The 18,302-nt window shown below is 40.6% G+C and overlaps 1 protein-coding gene across 1 annotated transcript in view; it reads left to right on the top strand.

The window, feature by feature from the left end:
* GCC2 (GRIP and coiled-coil domain containing 2) overlaps positions 1-17,326 on the top strand; it is a 36,987-nt gene extending 19,661 nt beyond the window's left edge. The window contains exons 13-23 of the mRNA XM_061626763.1: positions 458-620; positions 1,245-1,345; positions 1,471-1,548; positions 3,873-4,010; positions 7,269-7,384; positions 9,508-9,684; positions 9,909-10,126; positions 10,778-10,972; positions 12,121-12,260; positions 13,610-13,811; positions 14,166-17,326. Coding sequence (XP_061482747.1) covers positions 458-620; positions 1,245-1,345; positions 1,471-1,548; positions 3,873-4,010; positions 7,269-7,384; positions 9,508-9,684; positions 9,909-10,126; positions 10,778-10,972; positions 12,121-12,260; positions 13,610-13,811; positions 14,166-14,236 — 1,599 coding nt within the window. The 3' untranslated portion in view covers positions 14,237-17,326. The remainder of the gene's footprint in view (positions 1-457; positions 621-1,244; positions 1,346-1,470; positions 1,549-3,872; positions 4,011-7,268; positions 7,385-9,507; positions 9,685-9,908; positions 10,127-10,777; positions 10,973-12,120; positions 12,261-13,609; positions 13,812-14,165) is intronic.
* The last annotated feature ends 976 nt before the right edge of the window (positions 17,327-18,302 follow it).

Here is an 18,302-nt window from a genome sequence, read left to right as displayed (position 1 = left end):
TTCCTTAACACCTTAGTGCAGCCTTTCCCAACCAGTGTGCCTCCAGATGTTGTACCGCAACACCCATCTTTCCTGACCATTGGCAGTGCTGGCTGAGGCTGATGGGAGTTGTGGTCCAACAACATCTGGAGGCACACTGGTTGAGAAAGGCTGCCTTAGTGGCTTTTCCCTCTCAGTTCAGTGGGTATTAATTAAATATTATTATTCCAACAGTTTAAGAATTCAGCAGGGCTGCCTTACACAAGCAAAAGTACCTTTCCGCTCTCAGAGACACCTTTTGGCCCCAAGCAATTTATGGTTCTGTTTGTTATCTTTTAGTTGGGTAAAACGTGGCATGGTAAACTTTACTAAAGAAAAAATGCTTGGCAGTAGTTAAACAGAAATAGTAGGTCTACTGGACCAGGCAATAACAGTGGTAATCTTGCAGATGTTATAAGTTGAACTTTCGTATTTACAGGATGCACAAAAGAGTACAATGATGGACATGGAAATAGCTGATTATGAGCGCTTTGTAAAAGAACTTAATCAAAAGATTACTGACAAAAGCAGCAGAATTGAAGACCTAGAGCAAGAGATTAAAATTCAGAAGCAGAAGCAAGAGACTCTACAGGAAGAAATCAGTGAGTAGCACATTATCTCTAAACTTCTTGTGTCTAAAGGAGGTTTTATGTAAGTTTCAGTTCAATAAGAGGGTTTTATATGTATACTTCAGAGTAATAGAGAAGCTGTTAAATTGATGCATTCTCCAAATCGAGCTCAGTGGCCTCAGTTCAGCAAATAAGAATAACTTTCCAATAAATTTATTTCGTTAGAAAGATTAAGAAAATGCCATGGTATGTACAAATCTAATAATAAACACCACTTCACAAATATTTAAAGTCCTGTTGGCTGGAAAAGCAGTGACCCTTAGGAATCTTTTTTCACATCTGTGGTCTATGATAAATCCTTCTTTATGGCTAGTTATTTACTATATGTTTTTAAAAGGATGTCTACATTTTTAGTTGGATTTAGAACTTTTCCTATCCAGAAATAGTATTTTAAAATGAAAATGTAAGTCATCTTTTGTAACATTCTAGCATAATTTTAATTAGAGTAAAATGTTGAAAAGAAGGAGCAAAAGGTTTTCTAAACTTACAGAAAATCTGAAATTATAAAAACATTTTATTCAGAATTTTCATAAACTATAAAATTTCTGCTTCTTACTTTCTCATTAAATTATCCTTAATGTATATTTTATTCATTAGAATCATTTCAGAGTTCTGTACAACAGTATGAGGGGAAAAACACTAAGATCAAACAACTACTGGTGAAAACGAAAAAAGAGTTGGCCGACTCAAAGCAAGCAGTAAGTCTTCAAACTTTCATCATTTGTTCTGCCTAGTTTTCTTCTGACAACATTGTAATGATGTAGCTTCACTTCTCTGTTCTACAGTATAATGTTAAATTATTCAGTATGCTCTTATTTTACAGGAAAATGAACTTCTGAGACTTCAGGCATCTTTAAAAGGAGAATTGGAAGCAAGTCAACAGCAAGTTGAGGTTTATAAGGCAAGGATTTTTTTTCCAGAGCAATGATATACACAGTACTATACCTCCCCAGAATGGTAGCTGAAGATACATGTTAAAAATTATAACTGTAATCAGTTATCAACATATGTGCTATCTCCTTGAATTACTACATTTGGCTCTTATTTATTTACAAATAAATTGAAATCAATAAAGCTTCCCAAGTAAGGATGCAATCTTATACCCAGTTTCTTGAGTGTAAGCCCCATTGAACTTGGTGGGGCTTACTTTTGAGTAGTTAGGTATACCTTAAATAATTTTAGGATCTGGGTGTTGTTACCAGTTCCTTCCCAACTTCCAGGATAAATTTAAAGACTGAGAATAGAGAAAGTGTGGATACCACTTAGTGGGCATGATTCAGCCAAAATTAAGCACCTTTAAGTCCTGTTGATTTCAGTGGAAGATGGTTAAGCATCTGCTTACAGCTCCTATTGAAGTCGGTGTGGTCCCTAAAAGTGCTTGATTGTTCCAAAATATATTCATTTTAGTACACTAGGGGGTTCTGCCCCCCTGCTCACTTTGCTTTTCAACCCCCCATACACATTCACATGAGTCACCTCCAAACACACACGTACTCACAAATACACCCCCCAGGCACCCCATTCCCCTTTCCAACCCCTTGCAATAATCCCCTCAGTTCCTCCAGGAGTTGGCATGCACTGGCTGCCATGGGCCTGCTAACGCACCTCGCCTGTTCCTGCGCTGTGCTGCTGCCCTGCACTACCACTTCCCTCTCGACAAATGGTGCCACTGCCTAGGCCGCCTCCCCACCTAGGGTGTTTAGCTGCATCTTGCTCAATGTGTCGCTGCCAGTTACCCCCTGGCTGCCCTCACCCCAACTGCTTGCCTGCTCACTCCACACCAGCCCACTCGCCTCACTCACTCACCTGCCCATTTGCCTGCCCCACAGACGCCTCACTTGCCCTACACCTGATTGCCCCACTTGGCTCGGTTGCCCACCTCCCCTGCCAACCATCCTGGCTTCCCTCACGCCCTCACCTTGCTTGCAGCCTGACTGCCGCACCCCACCCTGTGCAACACTGCGTGATGGTCTGACAGCTTCAGGAAATATTATATAGTTAGAAATAAAACTAGCTTAAAAATTGAATTGCCACAGCGAAGCTGCATCTCTCTCCACACATGCCACACTCCTATGCATTGTGGTCATATTTATATACATTTCAGTTTTTTCCTTTATGAGCACAGGGAGAAATGTATAACATCACGTATGACAAAAACATATGCTGTGATGTGAAATTGTGTGTGTGTGTTTCTTTTCCCATGTGTATGTGTGTTTGGAAGCTGCAGGAATTCCAAACGACAAATTCCTTGGCAAAATAGATGCGCACAATTTTTACATATAACGTGTGTGGGGTTTCTCTTTCTGTGTAGAGACATTTTTATATCAAGAACCAGTATGGTATAGTAGTATAGAGTATCAGATTGGGACCTGGGAGGTCAGGGTTCAAATCCCACTCAGCCATAAAGTTTGCTGGGTGACCTCGGGCCAGTCACTGCCTCTCAGCCAAACCTACCTCACAGGGTTGTTGTGAGGATAAAATGGATCGGGAGGAGAACTATGAACACTACCACTACCTTGAGCTCCATGCAGGAAAGGTGGGATATAAATGTAATAATAAAACTAAAAAGCCCGTAAGTTACTTGCAATTCCTCATTTGAATTCAGCATTTCATGCCAACTGCTCGGTTTTTGAGTTTTTACATAGCTGCGAATGTAGTAACAAGCCAGTGGGGGTGGTATCCAACTAAATAATTCTGCTAGTGGAATGACTTTTATCTTTGCAATGTGGCTTCCCTGCTTTCTCCTCTTCCCTGCACACCCCCTAAACTTTTGGGGGTTCCCCCTCTAACCTTCTGGAGCTGATTTGGGAGGAGCATGCAGGGAGGGGGAGGGCAGGGAAATTCCATGTGCCATGGAAAGTTTTATTTATTTATTTGTTATTTGATTTATATCCTGCCCTTCCTCCCAGCAGGAGCCCAAAAGTTGTTGCACTAGCATAACTGTTTAGCTGGGTACCACCCAGTGTTCCCTTTTGCAACAGCCAAATGGTAGTCACTAAGTAAATGGAGCACTTTGTTGTGAAGGGCAGTGAAATATAGGTATGCCTGAGCTGCCACAATTGTGCAATAGAGTTATTGGAAGCTTCAGATCCTGTCAACTTGAGATTCTTTATCTCCATTCAATTCAAAAGGGAAATTCTGTAGCAATAACTTTTCCTTTAATAAGAAGCATTAGGTTCAGCAGCCAAATTCTGATCTTACTGATCCATGAATGTACTTTTACAGATTCAGTTGGCTGATATAACCTCAGAAAAACACAAAATTCAGGAACACCTGCGGACTTCGCTAGAGCAACAGCAGAGGCTTCTGAGTACTTATCAGCAGAAAGTAGCAACTCTTCAAGAAGAGTGCAGTGCAGCAAAGGTATTTTCTGAAAAAATAGTCCAGATCCTAACAAATGGGACAGAAAATGTTCAGTAAACAGCTTAACATTGCTTAGAGGTTGCAAATTGCTCCCTGGCATTCAGTAGTTTTGGACCATGAATAATATGGAGATGCCTGGCTTTGTGCACCTGTAAGAACAGTTCTCCATTATATCAAAGGGGCTGGTTGTGAAGAGAAATGCATATTAGAATGAACCGCAAGTCCAAAAAGCTGCGTGCTCACCATGGCAGGCCACAGTTCTTCTAGGAGAATTATCATTGTCTGTGATGAAAATTGTGTTTGGTATCCTGATTCTCTTTTGGTTTTGCCATATATCCATGATTGCTAGACTGAGGAATTTTATCTCCTGAAATCTGATCAGAAGATAATCCACTCTGTCTGATCTTTAGAGAGCAAAACTAAAGAGCAGAAAGTATGCTTTTAAGAGTAAAAGGTAGCATTTTTTCTTCAGGCCAGGATTGGGGTGGGGGGGTGTCAAAACGTTGCCTTTTACTCTACACATATCCTCCTGTGCAGAGTAAAAGGCAGTGTTTCTAGTTACCAGCACATGGGTTGACAGGGCTGGAAGTGCTGATTCTGTGTAGGAGAGAGTATATGTATGAGTGTAAGGTGAGGCAAAGAATGTTGTGTGACTCCCTGTCTAGCATGTGTGTATGCTGTTTGTGGTGAATCTCCATATGTGGTGAGTGTGTGTGTTCGCTCATACAGTGGACACACCCACTGCTGCCCTAGAGGGGGGGTTGCTAATTGTCAATGCAGTCCTCGGGATGAATAAGGTTAACTACCCCTGCTCTATGACAAAGCGCTTGAAGGCTGCAGCTCTCATAGAACCCGGAGGGCTTGTTGACATGAGCTGCTGCTCAAAGCACATTATTTCAGCACCTTAAACTACACTGCCTTGCAAAAGTAATTGGACCCCTAACCTATGCTCTCATACTACTAAATTAGAAATGGTACATTGTATTTTCATTCTGTATGATACTCTATTTTGAAACCCTGATGCTCAGAATCAATTATTGTAAGGTGACATTGGTTTTATGTTGGGAAATGTTTGTAAGAAACACAAAAAACTGAAACATGTGGCTTGCATAAGTATTCAACCCCTGTGCTGTGGAAGCAGTTTACACAGATGGAAGAAACTGCCCTATCAAGGACACAATTACCTTACCATTGGCCTCCACCTGTGAACCATTAAAGTTGCTCGCACATTGTCAGGATAAAAACCCCACTGTTGAAGGATCATTGGTCAGGCTGTGGATCTGAAGGGAAATGAAGACCAAAGAGAATTCTACAGAAGTGAGAGATAATGTAATACAAATGCACAGATTAGGAAAAGGCTACAAAATAATATCCAAGTGTTTGGATATCCCAGTGAGCACAGTTGGATCAATAATCAGGAAGTGGAAGCTGCATCACACCACCCAGGCACTGCCAAGAAAAGGCCATCCCTCACAATTCAGCATTCGAACAAGAAGGAGACTTGTAAGAGGAGCCACAGAGAGGCCAACAATCACTTGGAAGGAGCTACAGTGGCTGGGAGTGGAGTAATGGTGCACCAGTCAAACATATCAAGAACTCTGCATAACACTGGCCTGTATGAGGGGGGTGGCAAGAAAGAAGCAGTTACTCAAAAAGTACCATCTGAAAGCATGTCTGGAGTTTGCTAGAAAGCATGAGAGTGCCCCAGCTGCCATGTGAGAAAACGGTTTGTGGTCAAATGAGACCAAGAGAGAGCTTTTTGGCAAAAACTCAACGCTCTATGTGTGGCGCATACCTAACACTGCCCACACCTCAAGAAACACCACCCCTACAGTGAAGTATGGTGGTGGCAGCATCATGCTGTGGGGATGCTTCTCATCAGCAGAGACTGGGCATCCTGTTAAAATTGAAGGAAGAATGGATGGAGCAAAATATAGAGAAACACTGCAAGAGAATTTCCTTCAGTCTACTAAAAAACTGAAGGTTGGGAAGAAATTCACTTTTCAGCAGGACAGTGATCCCAAGCACAAGGCCAAAGCAACATTGGAGTGCCTCGAGAACAAGAAGGTGAATGTCCTACAGTGGCCCAGTCAAAGTCCTGATCTCGATCCCATTGAGAATCTGACGCTGTTTGAAAACGAACCTGAACCTGAACGACCTGGAGTGAATCTGCCAAGAAGAATGGGCCAAAGTCCCTCCAACACTGTGTGCAAAGCTGCTACACACCTACCCCCAAAGACTTAAAGCTGTTATTGCAGCGAAAGGTGTTCTACCAAATTTTAATGTGTGGGGGTTGAATACTTATGCAATCAACATGTTTGTTTTTTATGTTTCTTACAAACATTGGTCAGGGGTCTGGTTACTTTTGCAAGGCACTGTATATCCATGATTGCTAGACTTTCCCCATTGAATGCCATGTAAAAGAGGAGTGTCCAAGGAGAATACAGTAGCAGATGCTGAGCACTGCATTATGTGTGCTTTTTTTTTTTAGATTTAGTGATATGTAACTTAACTTCATATAATTGTATGAAAGGTGAAGTGGCAGAAGTTGGTATTTGTACTGGTAACAGGTGGAGTAATGTAGGTTCTATTTCCCATAAAGATACTTTGGGGAGCAGGTAGGGAATCAAGTTACATAGAGTTTTTAATTAATTGCTAAGAACATTTGTACTGCTAGAACCTTGCATAGATAGTATGTTTACTGCACAAAGCTATATGGTTGATATTCTGCTTTTGGACAGTGTTTTTGTATGCTCTTCAACACATTCTCAAATTTAGTGTAGAATTATCTATCTTCTTGTTTGCTTTTGCAAAACAGAATGACTCAGAATCTGATTTAATTATAACTTGCAGTGTGATTGATGTGTCTGTAAAAGGGACTGACTTATGATGGCTGGATGTGTCATAGCAAAAGCTTTGCTTGTGAGATTTACACCCCGGCTTGCATTGTAATTGTTATTTGTAGTAGTTGGTTACGCTTTGACTGCAAAATACCATTGTACTTTGTCATATATTAAACGTGTATCTTGAAGTCATGAATAATGTTGATGCTGTCTCTTTAACAAAAGTGTGCTTTATTGCCATTCCCAGAAAGGTGACAGGTATTCTGTGAAGCTCAAGAGGAGCATGTAGTCTTCTCTCTATTTTAAAAAAGTGGGTGGGTGGATGTGCATGTACAGATTTGGATCAAAAGTAACACTTTGTTTTGCTGCTTAGGTTTTTCAAACTGAAATAACCTTCCCTCAAATATCATTGCAGGCAGAATACACTGCTGTAACCTCTGAATTTGAAAGTTACAAAGTCCGTGTTCATAATGTTTTAAAACAGAAGAATAAATCTTCTCAATCTGAAACGGATGTGACCAAACAAGAAAGGTAAGTGCTGCATAGTTCAAAGACTTTGATGGATGCTGGTTTAAATCAAAATTCCATTCCCAGGACATTTGTTAATACTAGGACTCAAAATTTCTGAGTTCAAAGATTGCCTGAAAGTCTTTGCAAAGTAGAACTACAGTCTTATTTCCATTTATTTTCATTCTACCTAAATATTGGCCTGTTTCGGATGTAGCATGGATGTGATGCTAAACTATCTAAATCTACATGACTGCCTTCTCCTCAGGTTCAGCTATGAGGAGACTGAATGCTTTTGTTTGTTTTCAATTAATCTTAGTATGGTATTACATGAACTCTAAACTGTGGTTAGGGCAGGGGTGAAAAACATTTTTTCCCTCTTGCCCAGTGGGGTGGGGGCATTCTAGCAGTGGGTGTGGCCAAGACAAAAGTGGGCATGGCCACCCACAGACACCCCCTGCACTCGCATGCATGCATGCATAAATTTACTCATACAGCACACACCATATGTGTACATACTCACAAACACACAGGCTCTCACCCGCTTTCCCCTTCCATAATTACACTTAAGCTTTTTTCAAGCCTAATTGTCACATGGAGGGGAGGGGTATCTTCATAGAGATAGCATCTGGGGGAATTCTTCCCTCCTTAACTACACTTCCAAAAATCATCCTGCCCCTGTAATGCAACCCAGCAGGGATGAATTCTGGTTCAGCTTTTGGAGAGGGTGCTGCTAGCTGGTGCTTTTCTATTTTACTTTCTTAGCAAAGGAATTCTGAGATGAATGATTACTTTTCACCAGCACATCTAGAAAATTACATGATTATGGTCATGCTGTGTCCAGCATACTATCTATTTGATTTGTTCAAAATCTGGTGACCTGGTTTGCATGACATGGTGCACCCAACTATGGTTTCCTGGGATTGCGTGATTGTACAGGCTCCTGGAGCAGAGCTGGCAGCTGCTTTGCTGCTCCGTGGTCCTTTTTACTGCTGCACCACACTGAGCTAAGATTTAGTTTGGCATGTCGTCTGAACCAGGACTTATGGTTAAGCTCTCTCCTCATTAACCATGAGCTATAACTGTATGGCAAGCAGAAATTCAACAGGTTGATCTTTTTTGTGTGGAAATGTAATTATGTGGAAAGCTTCACCTGTTGACATACCTGCCAGGCTATTACCTGTGTATGGTCCTTGATTTATTGTTGTACTCTACATAGTACAGTGGGGAGGAGAGCCTGGCTGGAAGTCCAGAGTCTGTGAGTTCAAATCCCCGCTCATGTCTCCTGGGTGTCAAGGGCCAGCTAAAGTTCACCCCCACAGTGAGTGGCTCAGAGGTTACATGCCCTGCCACCTGTGCAGCCGTGGGCAAGCTGCATAGTCCCAAGGAGCCCAATTGCCCCCCAGCTGGCAGTTGCGGACAAGGAAGGGGCTGGCTTGTGCAGCTGTGGCAAGCTGAGCAGGCCCTAGCCAGCTGGGGAGGACTAGCCTCAGAGGGAGGCAATGGTAAACCCAATCTGAATACTGCTTACCATGAAATCCTTATTCATAGGGTACACATAAGTCGGGATCGACTTGAAAGCAGTCCATTTCCATTTTACTCATAAAATAACACATTTGCATATAACACAAAGCATATTCAAACTTGTGTCCCGTTTCTGTGAGTGTGACAGACGACCCAATGCACATACAGCATACTGGGCCCAGAAAATCCTGTTAGTATCCCTTATTGGGACAGCCCCAGGAGAGCCTTCTATTCTCCCTTATATAGACATATATATGCAGAAGCACGTACACACAGTGTTTTGCTGCCTCTGCTGTAGCAGTCCATTTAGCCTCCATACATATGCAGCAGCCAGACAACGTGACAAATGTCCGTGTGCTTTTTGCAGAGTTCCACTTGTTCCTAAGTACAAAGATGTGATTTGATTTGGGTTCGAATGCTGAAAATGAGATTTTTTTCATAATTTCTGTTAGCATTACATTCTTCAATTCCGGTTTGTATCTGTACCATTCGCACCTTGTTGATGTCATGACAAAAGTCTAATGACATACAGAAGAATTGGGTTTTGTAGTTTATTGAAGGCACTCTTAAAGGTTCAGAAGCAAAGCATACACTTGCAAATATTTTTGTGGGTTTTTGTTTAGAGAACACATGGAAAATCTAATAGACCAACTGAAGATCAAATTCCAAGACAGTCAACATAACTTACAAATGAATGTGACTGAGCTTCAGGCACTACAATCTGAACATGACACTCTGCTGGAAAGACACAATAAAATTCTTCAGGAGACTGTGGCAAAGGAAGCAGAGCTCCGAGAAAAGTATGTTTCTGTGCCATGAAAATTATACTGTTGTGATTGTGACTGGCATTTAATCTTTGAATGTTGTGCCCAAGTGAATGTTTGTAGCTAAAATCCACCATCTCCTGGATATTCCTGTTGTTGAAAGTTCTTTAATAAATTCTTGCAATCCCCCCAAATTGAGACTATGAATATGAATTTCTTGCTTTCTAAAATGGTTATTTTGGGGGGGCAATATCTTCCAGGCTCTGCACAATACAGTCTGAAAACATGGTGATAAAGTCAGACCATGCACAGACTGTGAACCAGCTGACAGCCCAGAATGAAGCTCTTCATAACAGTTTTCGTGATCAAGTCAGGCACCTACAAGAAGAGCACAGGAAAACCGTGGAGACATTGCAGCAGCAGCTGTCCAAAGTAGAAACCCAGCTCTTTCAACTCAAAAGTGAGCCAAGCACAAAAAGTAAGTTCTCTGTTATTCACCGAAGAAATATTATTGAGTTCAGTACACCTAGCAACTGTTTTCACTTGTCTAAACTCTACTTAGGACTCTGTACCCCAAGAAATGAACACAAGTAGATCTTAGTTTCATTTAAGACAAATTGTCCCTTCTATCACCAAATTGGAATCTTTTATTCCATTATGGGTGGAATTCAACTAATATGTTCCGTCAATGCCAGGATTTCTGCTTGTACAAGGGAACTTCCCCCCCTCTCCTCTGGCCCATGCCCTCTACAAATCTGTGCAGGTTGGGGGAACCCCTAGCACAGATTTAGGGGGCATGCGGGGAGGAAGAGAGGGGGAAAGTTCTGTTGCACAAGTGAAAATTCTTGCACTGATTGATGTGGCATGACTTAGTCTTGTGGCAGGGTTGGCTTTACTAATTGACAGAGTAAGGCTGGTGACAGAGTTGAGAGGGACATGAACTGCCAATTCCTTTTACTCTTATTATTATTACTGTATTTATATCCAGATGGGTGGTGTTTTGATATTCTGTTTCAGGAATCAACATATATTAAGGCAGCTCTGTGTCTTTTGGAACATTTTGTGTAATTCTCATCCAGGTGCATGTTTCTTGTATCAAAATTGCTTTATGATTAGTTATTTTTTTCAGGTCCTGTTACATCCAACTTGCCACCAAAGAACGTGCGAGAACGAAGGAGCACTGACCTTCCTCTTCTTGATGTACACACTGTAGCTAGGGAGGAGGGTGAAGGAATGGAAACAACTGACACAGAGTCTGTCTCTTCTGCCAGTACCTATGTGCCCTCGTTGGAACAGCTTCTTAATACCCCTGATGCAAAATTTGGTAAGGAAAGCTTTTTGGAGGGTCATGGTAATGCAGTAGTAGTTTAAAGTTTTGCTTTTCGGATAATACAGGATAGGTGCTACTTGGTGATCCTTCAGGTCATGGGGGAGACTGATTTTTGTTGCCTTGAGATTTCTGCCATACTTTCTTCATGTTCCAAAATGGCTCTCAATCAGGCAGCCTTACCTTTCATAGATCTCGGTACAGCAGTGGCTCAAGAGCAGCAGACTATTGGCATCTGAAAAAGTTTGAAAAGGCTCCTTCATGTAATTCCTTTTCAGCTGTGTTCCCTCTTTTGCTTCTGCTTCTTTGTATTCTCTGGCATCTAATGAACTGGATGGTAGTCCACAAAGGCCTATGGCATTGTCAAATTTGTTCATTTTTAAGATGCCACAACTCTCTCTTGTTTTTGATGCAAGAGAATAACACGGCTAGCCCTTTTCTGTAATTTTGGCAACTGTCTACTCAATTTATGATTAATGCTATAAGCTTAATACTCAGAGGGACTGACTAGCACTCTAAAAGGGTCATGGATAAAGTAGGGTAAGGGGCCTTTTTGAACCCAAGGGCCCCAGTCTCTTGTGGACAACTTTCCTGGGGCCACGTTCCAGTGGTAGGTGGTGCCACAAGGGAAAGTGGGTGGAGCAATGGATGTGACTACCTGTGTACAGTGCACTACATTTCAGCAACGCAAGTCACAGTGAGAAAGAGGCATTATAATTCAAGGACACATTCCAGCCAGACAAAAACACTTTAAGAGGATGTGTAGCCACGCCAGTGAGGGCTGTGGCCTGGGGAGAGTCTGAGGGCCAGATAAGAGAGGCCTGGAGGGCCACATTCAGCCCCCAGGCCTGAGGTCCCCCACCCATGGATTAAAGAATATGAAACTGTGGTTTAGTTTAATCCTGGGATGGGCCTGTCCTTAGCTAGGATATGGGAATGAAAGTGTTGACTTCAGATTTTCTGGTAGACTTTAAAAGTAGGTAGGTGTGTGTGTGTGTGTGTGTGTGTGTACGTGTACGTACACCCACACTACCCACCCACATATATATATACACACCTTTCAGAGCAAACATTAGAAATGGTGATTCTGTTTAAAAATATATGTATCAACCCATTTGAAATCGGCTTGTTGTGAACAATTTTAGAATCTCCGCATTGGGAAACGGAACTCACCAAAGAAGAGTTGGTTCAGAAGTTAAGCACTACATCAAAGAGTGCTGATCACTTAAATGGACTGCTGCGTGAATCAGAAGCAACCAATGTCATCCTGATGGAGCAAATAAAGGTTAGTAGGCATATGCTTAACAAGCTCTGGTTAAATGTATGGTGTCTCAGATTTTGTTTGCCAAGTCTAAAAATCCTTCCGCGGTTATGTGAACTTAATGCCATTCTTGTTCCTACAGCTTATCAGCTCATAAAAATGCTGTCATGTCTATCTTTCTGTTAATGACTATTAATAAATTTTCACAGAATGTGATTGCTTATTAACAGTTCTGGGAACTTCCCTAGGAAAAGAGGTCAGGCAAAGTCAGGATATATAAATAAGTATAGGCAAGAAGAGTATTGAAAATGCAGAAGATGAGCTAGGAGAACTGAGACCCGTGTTTCAGAGTCAAAGGTCTAGGGGCAAAGGCAGAACTGGCAATTAGCAGAATAGAATGTTGACAGTGGAGAACATCCGTTGCTTCTTGGTGAGAGTGCAGTGAGATGTAAAGCACTGGGACGGGGGAGAGAGTCAGCCTACTGTCATGGGGGACAGAATTTTACACAGCTCATTTCCGGCTGCATCGTTCCGTAAGCGATTGGAAAGAGTCAGAAATGGGGCTTGAGTCAAACTCAGCTTGTAAACAGAAGCTGAGAGCCACTGTCTCTTCCTGGCTCCCCTAACAGTGAGAAGCGTGAAGGCCTGCAGAGGAGGGCACTCCATGCCCCCAGCACCTCAGAAAGAGGCTGATGTTTCCCACCTATCAACAGATGATTGTACCCTGCCAGCCCCTTTAGACTATCTAGAGAGGAAACTCTGTGTTCACAGAGTAGCTTTATGAGTTGCTATGGGAATTCCTTCTTGTCCCCCTGCCCCGACCCCCCACACCTCTCAGTGCTGTTGGAAGGGGATGTATATACTTCAGCAGTAGGAGAACTGTAGCAACTAATTTACTCCTCCAAATTCCTCTGTCTCCCAAATTCTCAGTGACCTTTTTCTACTAGTTTAAGCTCATCCGAGAGCCATACTGTTAAGTTCTTCCTTGTGGTCTCACAAATGAGAGTATGACAACATGGAAAAATGTTAATCTGAAATAGGCTGTACTCTGAGTAAGATGGCAGCCCTCTCCATTATTGCAGCTGCTAGAAAAAATGCAGAGGTTGTTTGCTCACTGCTCTTTATCCTTTCCTTACTTTCATATACAGTTGTATTAACTACATATGTGATCATGTGAAGCAGTATAGCAGTGTGAACTGGCTTTAGTTCTATTCTCTCAAATGCATTATGGCATAATTTTATGCCTTACTCAGTCTACTGGGATATTTGATCAGTGCAGAGCTGTGCATTCTGTTTCTTCATGCAAGTTGTCTAACCCTTGACTGTGCTCTGTTTGACTTCTTCACATTCACCTGTGGTATTTTCATCCTCAGCTTCTTAAAAGTGAAATAAGGCGATTGGAAAGAAACCAAGAGCGAGAGAAATCTGTTGCTAATCTGGAATATTTGAAGAATGTTCTGCTACAGTTCATATTTCTAAAATCAGGCAGTGAAAGAGAGAGGCTTCTTCCAGTAATAGATACCATGTTGCAGCTGAGTCCAGAAGAAAAAGGAAGACTTGTTGCAATAGCTCAAGGTACATGACGCTGTTTTGCTACTTCCATTACCAGAGAAAGAAAAGTGTGGTTGCAGTGTGTGGTGATCTTGAAGGAGGGACGGAGGGTGCATGTTTAATAATGCGCTGAGCATGACTTCAAATCTGAAAATAATTGTTCAAAAGTACATAAATCCTAGATCCTGCAAGAAAGTATTCATGGCTGCTTCTCGCTTAACTATAATTTTTGTAAGGGTCGCTCTGACTCAAGTCAGATTAGACATCCACAGTTAAGACACAATGAATGTGATGGTCATTCAAATCATGCTTTTAACTCTGTGATTTAAAACCTCTTGGCTAATGTGTAAAGAGTGTATATGTGTTTTTCTTTGGAAGGTGAAGAAGAGAGCACATCGCAGCCATCAGGGTGGGCATCGTACTTGCACAGCTGGTCAGGACTACGATAAGACTGTGGGTTCTCATTGTTCAAACATTCAAAATCTGCAATTGCACTGAGAGGAATCTCAACACTGAAGTATGCACCATGTATGTGTGTAGCAAGGGTAACTTCTGTTGTTTTCTGTTGATTATTTTAAGTAAGAATCTGGTTTTTGACTAAGGATTGTAGAAGACTTTGACCAATGTATTCTGATTTCAGATTTTGTCCCTGTACAGTGACTTACTATAAGTGTGTGAGGTCGAACACATCTGTTGAGGTCCTCTACTTAAAAGAGCTGTTCCTCTTATTCATGTGTAGGGGCACAAATCTTTTTGTGTGTCTGAAGCTGGACCCCCCATCAAAATGACCCTCTAAGCTTGCACACGGATAAATTTTGTATGTATGTTGGAACTCTTGATTGGGATATATGACTTCAGCCAACATCTTCATTTTTCTTTATCTGAAAAAATGTACTATACAAGTGGGCGATCAGTAGTAAGACTAAAATCAAAATCAAGTTGACAAATCTGACCACATGCTTTCCAGTTTTGTTGTTCAAAACACCACCTCTTTAATGCCCAGCAGTATCAGATGTATGCTTTTACATAGCTCACAAATTGCTTATTCTGGTCAAAAGGAAAGAAATGCAAAGATAAACTTTTTGGCTGTCTGCCCTGCGTTCAATTTATTCAACTCTAGGAATTTTGCCAAGCTCATTTAGTGATTTCTCAAGCTAATAAGGTAATATCTAGTGTTTGGGACTTTGTGGTGTGTCAGATCCTTTCTGATTGATTTTGCATTAAATCATTAGCTATTAAGCTTCAAGAACAAGCTGCTTTAAGAAGTGACATTTGAAAAACAAAAAAGGTTCATTAAATTAAAAGATTAAAAATTTCATTGTATTGAAATTGTATAAGTAGCCGTTGACGTCACTGATTATGCTAAAATTACTGATAGGGGAGACGATCCTAAAATAGGATAGAATTTGCCGCAGGTTGTAAATTCTAAATATAATTGTTAGTAGTCATCAAAGATTAGTACTCTCTCAAAACAGGCAGGTAAATGTAATTTCCAGCTATATTTTTTCAAGAAAAAATGCTATTTTGCCACTTGATAAGGAGTCCATACTTTATATTGACTTCTCCATCTACTTAACATTTTCCTAGAACCAGGCAACTATCTTCAAAAACAAGTCTGAGAATTTGGCTAACTCTTGTTTTTCTGCAGCTTTTTTACCCTTTTTTGCCTCTCATCTATAAGTGGTGCTTTCAACTGTCACTTTTACACAAAAATATGGTTTCTTACATAATATTTATGCCAATCTTTGTGATTCCTTTTCTTGGTCTGTGAGCGCTGCTTCAGTACTGAATCTCCCCTTTATACACAGATGAGACACAAATGTATTATTCCCCACTCTCTCTATATGCTGCAAATCCAGTTATTGCCTCTGCCACTAATGGATGAGATGGATTGAGTGACAACCCCCTTTATATATTGAAGATTTGGAGAAGGTTGCTGATGCCCATCCTACGTAACTTCATATATCTTAAGCATTCTAAATTGCTTCCGGGTATCTGATGCATTTAATATTCATTGATCATGTGCCAACTCATTCCATTGTAAGAAAGAAGTGACAACTTAAGATAGCTAGCCATTTCTGTAACTGAAAATAAATATAAATGTTATGTGAGAGATACAGTATTCATTCAGAAAGGACTCGTGAATGACAAGTCACTTTAGAGGCCATCAAGGAGTCTTCTGTTCAAGCAAGTAGGTGGGGAATTCACATTATATCTTAGTTTAATAAGCTGAGATAGGTTGATGGGCAAAAAGTTCATAAGTCTTCTATCAATTTTAATTTCCCATTTCATCCAAAACAGGAAACTGTGATTAACAGCTCTGATATTAAACCATTGTTTGAAGGTGGTTTAATATCCTCACCTGTTCTGAAGAACTTAACCATAGTTTCCTGATTTGGATGAAATGGTAAACTGTAGTTAGTGGAAGATTTCCTAATTTTGTTTGCCAGCTTGCACAAAAGGAGGAGTGAAGGGCTGTGTGCATGGGCAAAAGGTTCATATATATCTTACTTTATTAAGCCAAGATACGATTGCCCAAATATTGTTAATGTGTTCTGTAATCCATGATATTAATATGTATTATCAGACATAAGAGCAAAATAGAAGAATGCCCTAGTTCTTTAAAGTGTAATATGACAACACAGGCCCTAGCTACTCTGCTTAGTTTAGTATATTTTACTAGCTACAGTGACTATCATCTTCTGTAATTCTGACAGCATTTGAAAGTGCAGCTCAGTTTAGGCATATGAAATACTTAAAGCACTTCTCATCAGGAATAACATACTCATAATTTTCATTCATCATATCAAATTAGAAATATCTTTGCCCAGCTTTGATAACTTTGGCCCAGTTAGGAGGAGGGGAGAATTTATTTCAAGATCTTACTGCTGCTGTTTAGGCACTCAACATGATTTTCATATCTGCAATCTCTTTTCAGAGTACGGTCATGCCTTAAATTTTTTGTTTTACATTATTAGATGTTAATTTATTTCACTGTAAGCAATGCAATTACTATATCCTTTTTCCTAATGTCAGTTCCTAAAAGGATGGCAGACAGTCGGATATCTTAGTTTATGTTCTACCCTATATTTTTATGTGTTTAAACCGAGTAGGAAAATGCCTTTGCACTTTCTTTAATAGCTGTTTTCAAAATTAGCTTAACTGAATACTCGATACTGATTGAAAATTGTTTTCCTATCTGCACAATGGTGTTAACAGCTGTGACAAAATGAACCTCTTTGTCTTTTTAAAGTATTTCAAATCCTGTTTTTATTGTTTCAGACTGTGAATAAATTATGCATACAGTTTTAGAGCTGTTCATTACTTTTAAAAAATTCAGTTGTATATTAATTAAAATGCTATACTTGTGAATATAACATACTGTTTACATGCTCTAAATAAGTACCTTTTACTACAAAGAATGATTAGAGGACTTGTGGGATGAATGCCAATTAAAATATGAAGTACAAAACTTGTTTTTTTAAAAAATGTGTGTTGTGTTGATGCTTTCAGAACCCTTATTAAAGCCATTTCAAGAGAGAAGAATTAAAATTAAGTGGTTTACTGTTTTTGTGAAATACAACTTTTTCTATTCTGATGTATTTTCTATATGGCAAGATCTCAGATTTAGGGACAGTTTAAAATTGTTCATGCTCATTGGGCTGATCTTGCCCCACTGGAGGAACTAGCAACATTTCTACTTTATTTTCAAGGATGTTACTTATATCTCTAAAGCAGGAGTGGGGAACGTGTGGCCCTCCAAACGTTTGTTCATGCTGGTATTGTTGGGTCAGTCCTCACATATGCTCCTGTTCTCCTTTCTACTGCAAACAAGAAGGATGCTGTCACTGGAGAGTTAAAGCCCTCTATCAACATTCAAGAGAGAATAAAACTGCTTCATGTTAAGTTGCACATTAAGTTACAAGAACTTACAGATTGTGGCTTCTTACGTAAATATCTGAATATTTGCAAAAGAAACTACAGTGTCCAACAAAGAAACAAAACGTTTTAGCTGATGAAGGATGAAAGAAATTTTGTATTGCCTCCTTGTCCTAGGTGGCCTCAACATAACTGAGGTTGTCCTTCCAACATTTATCTAGGAGCAAGTCCCATTGACCTTAATGACACTTGCTTCTGGATAGACATGTACAGGATTGCATTGTTAGCTGCAATGTAAGGTAGCTTCAAAAAAGGGCAGTTCTTAGGTACATTGGGTGACTTAATGAAGGTACACATAGGAAAGCATTATAACAACCTTGTTCAAGTCACTGGTGAAGCTTTGCTTGCAATACTATGTCCAGTTTCTAGTTGCCTGTGATAAATTGCTACTGCTACTGTGGGACCTCCACCTCCACCACCCTTCCCTGAGGGACTTCTGCCTGGCAGGACCAGGCCCCAGGTACCCAGCCAGCCAGGACTGATTCTTACCACCTGTCCCTCTTTGGAGGGATACATAAGCCGGCTGGCTGAGGTGGCCTGGGAGACGCAGGCCCTGCAGGAGAAAGAAAGCATCGC

This window comes from Rhineura floridana, chromosome 5 (genome assembly GCF_030035675.1).
Source record: "Rhineura floridana isolate rRhiFlo1 chromosome 5, rRhiFlo1.hap2, whole genome shotgun sequence".
Classification (NCBI taxonomy): domain Eukaryota; kingdom Metazoa; phylum Chordata; class Lepidosauria; order Squamata; family Rhineuridae; genus Rhineura; species Rhineura floridana.
Note: the sequence above shows the minus strand (reverse complement) of the source record. Positions and strands in the feature narration are given on the sequence as shown.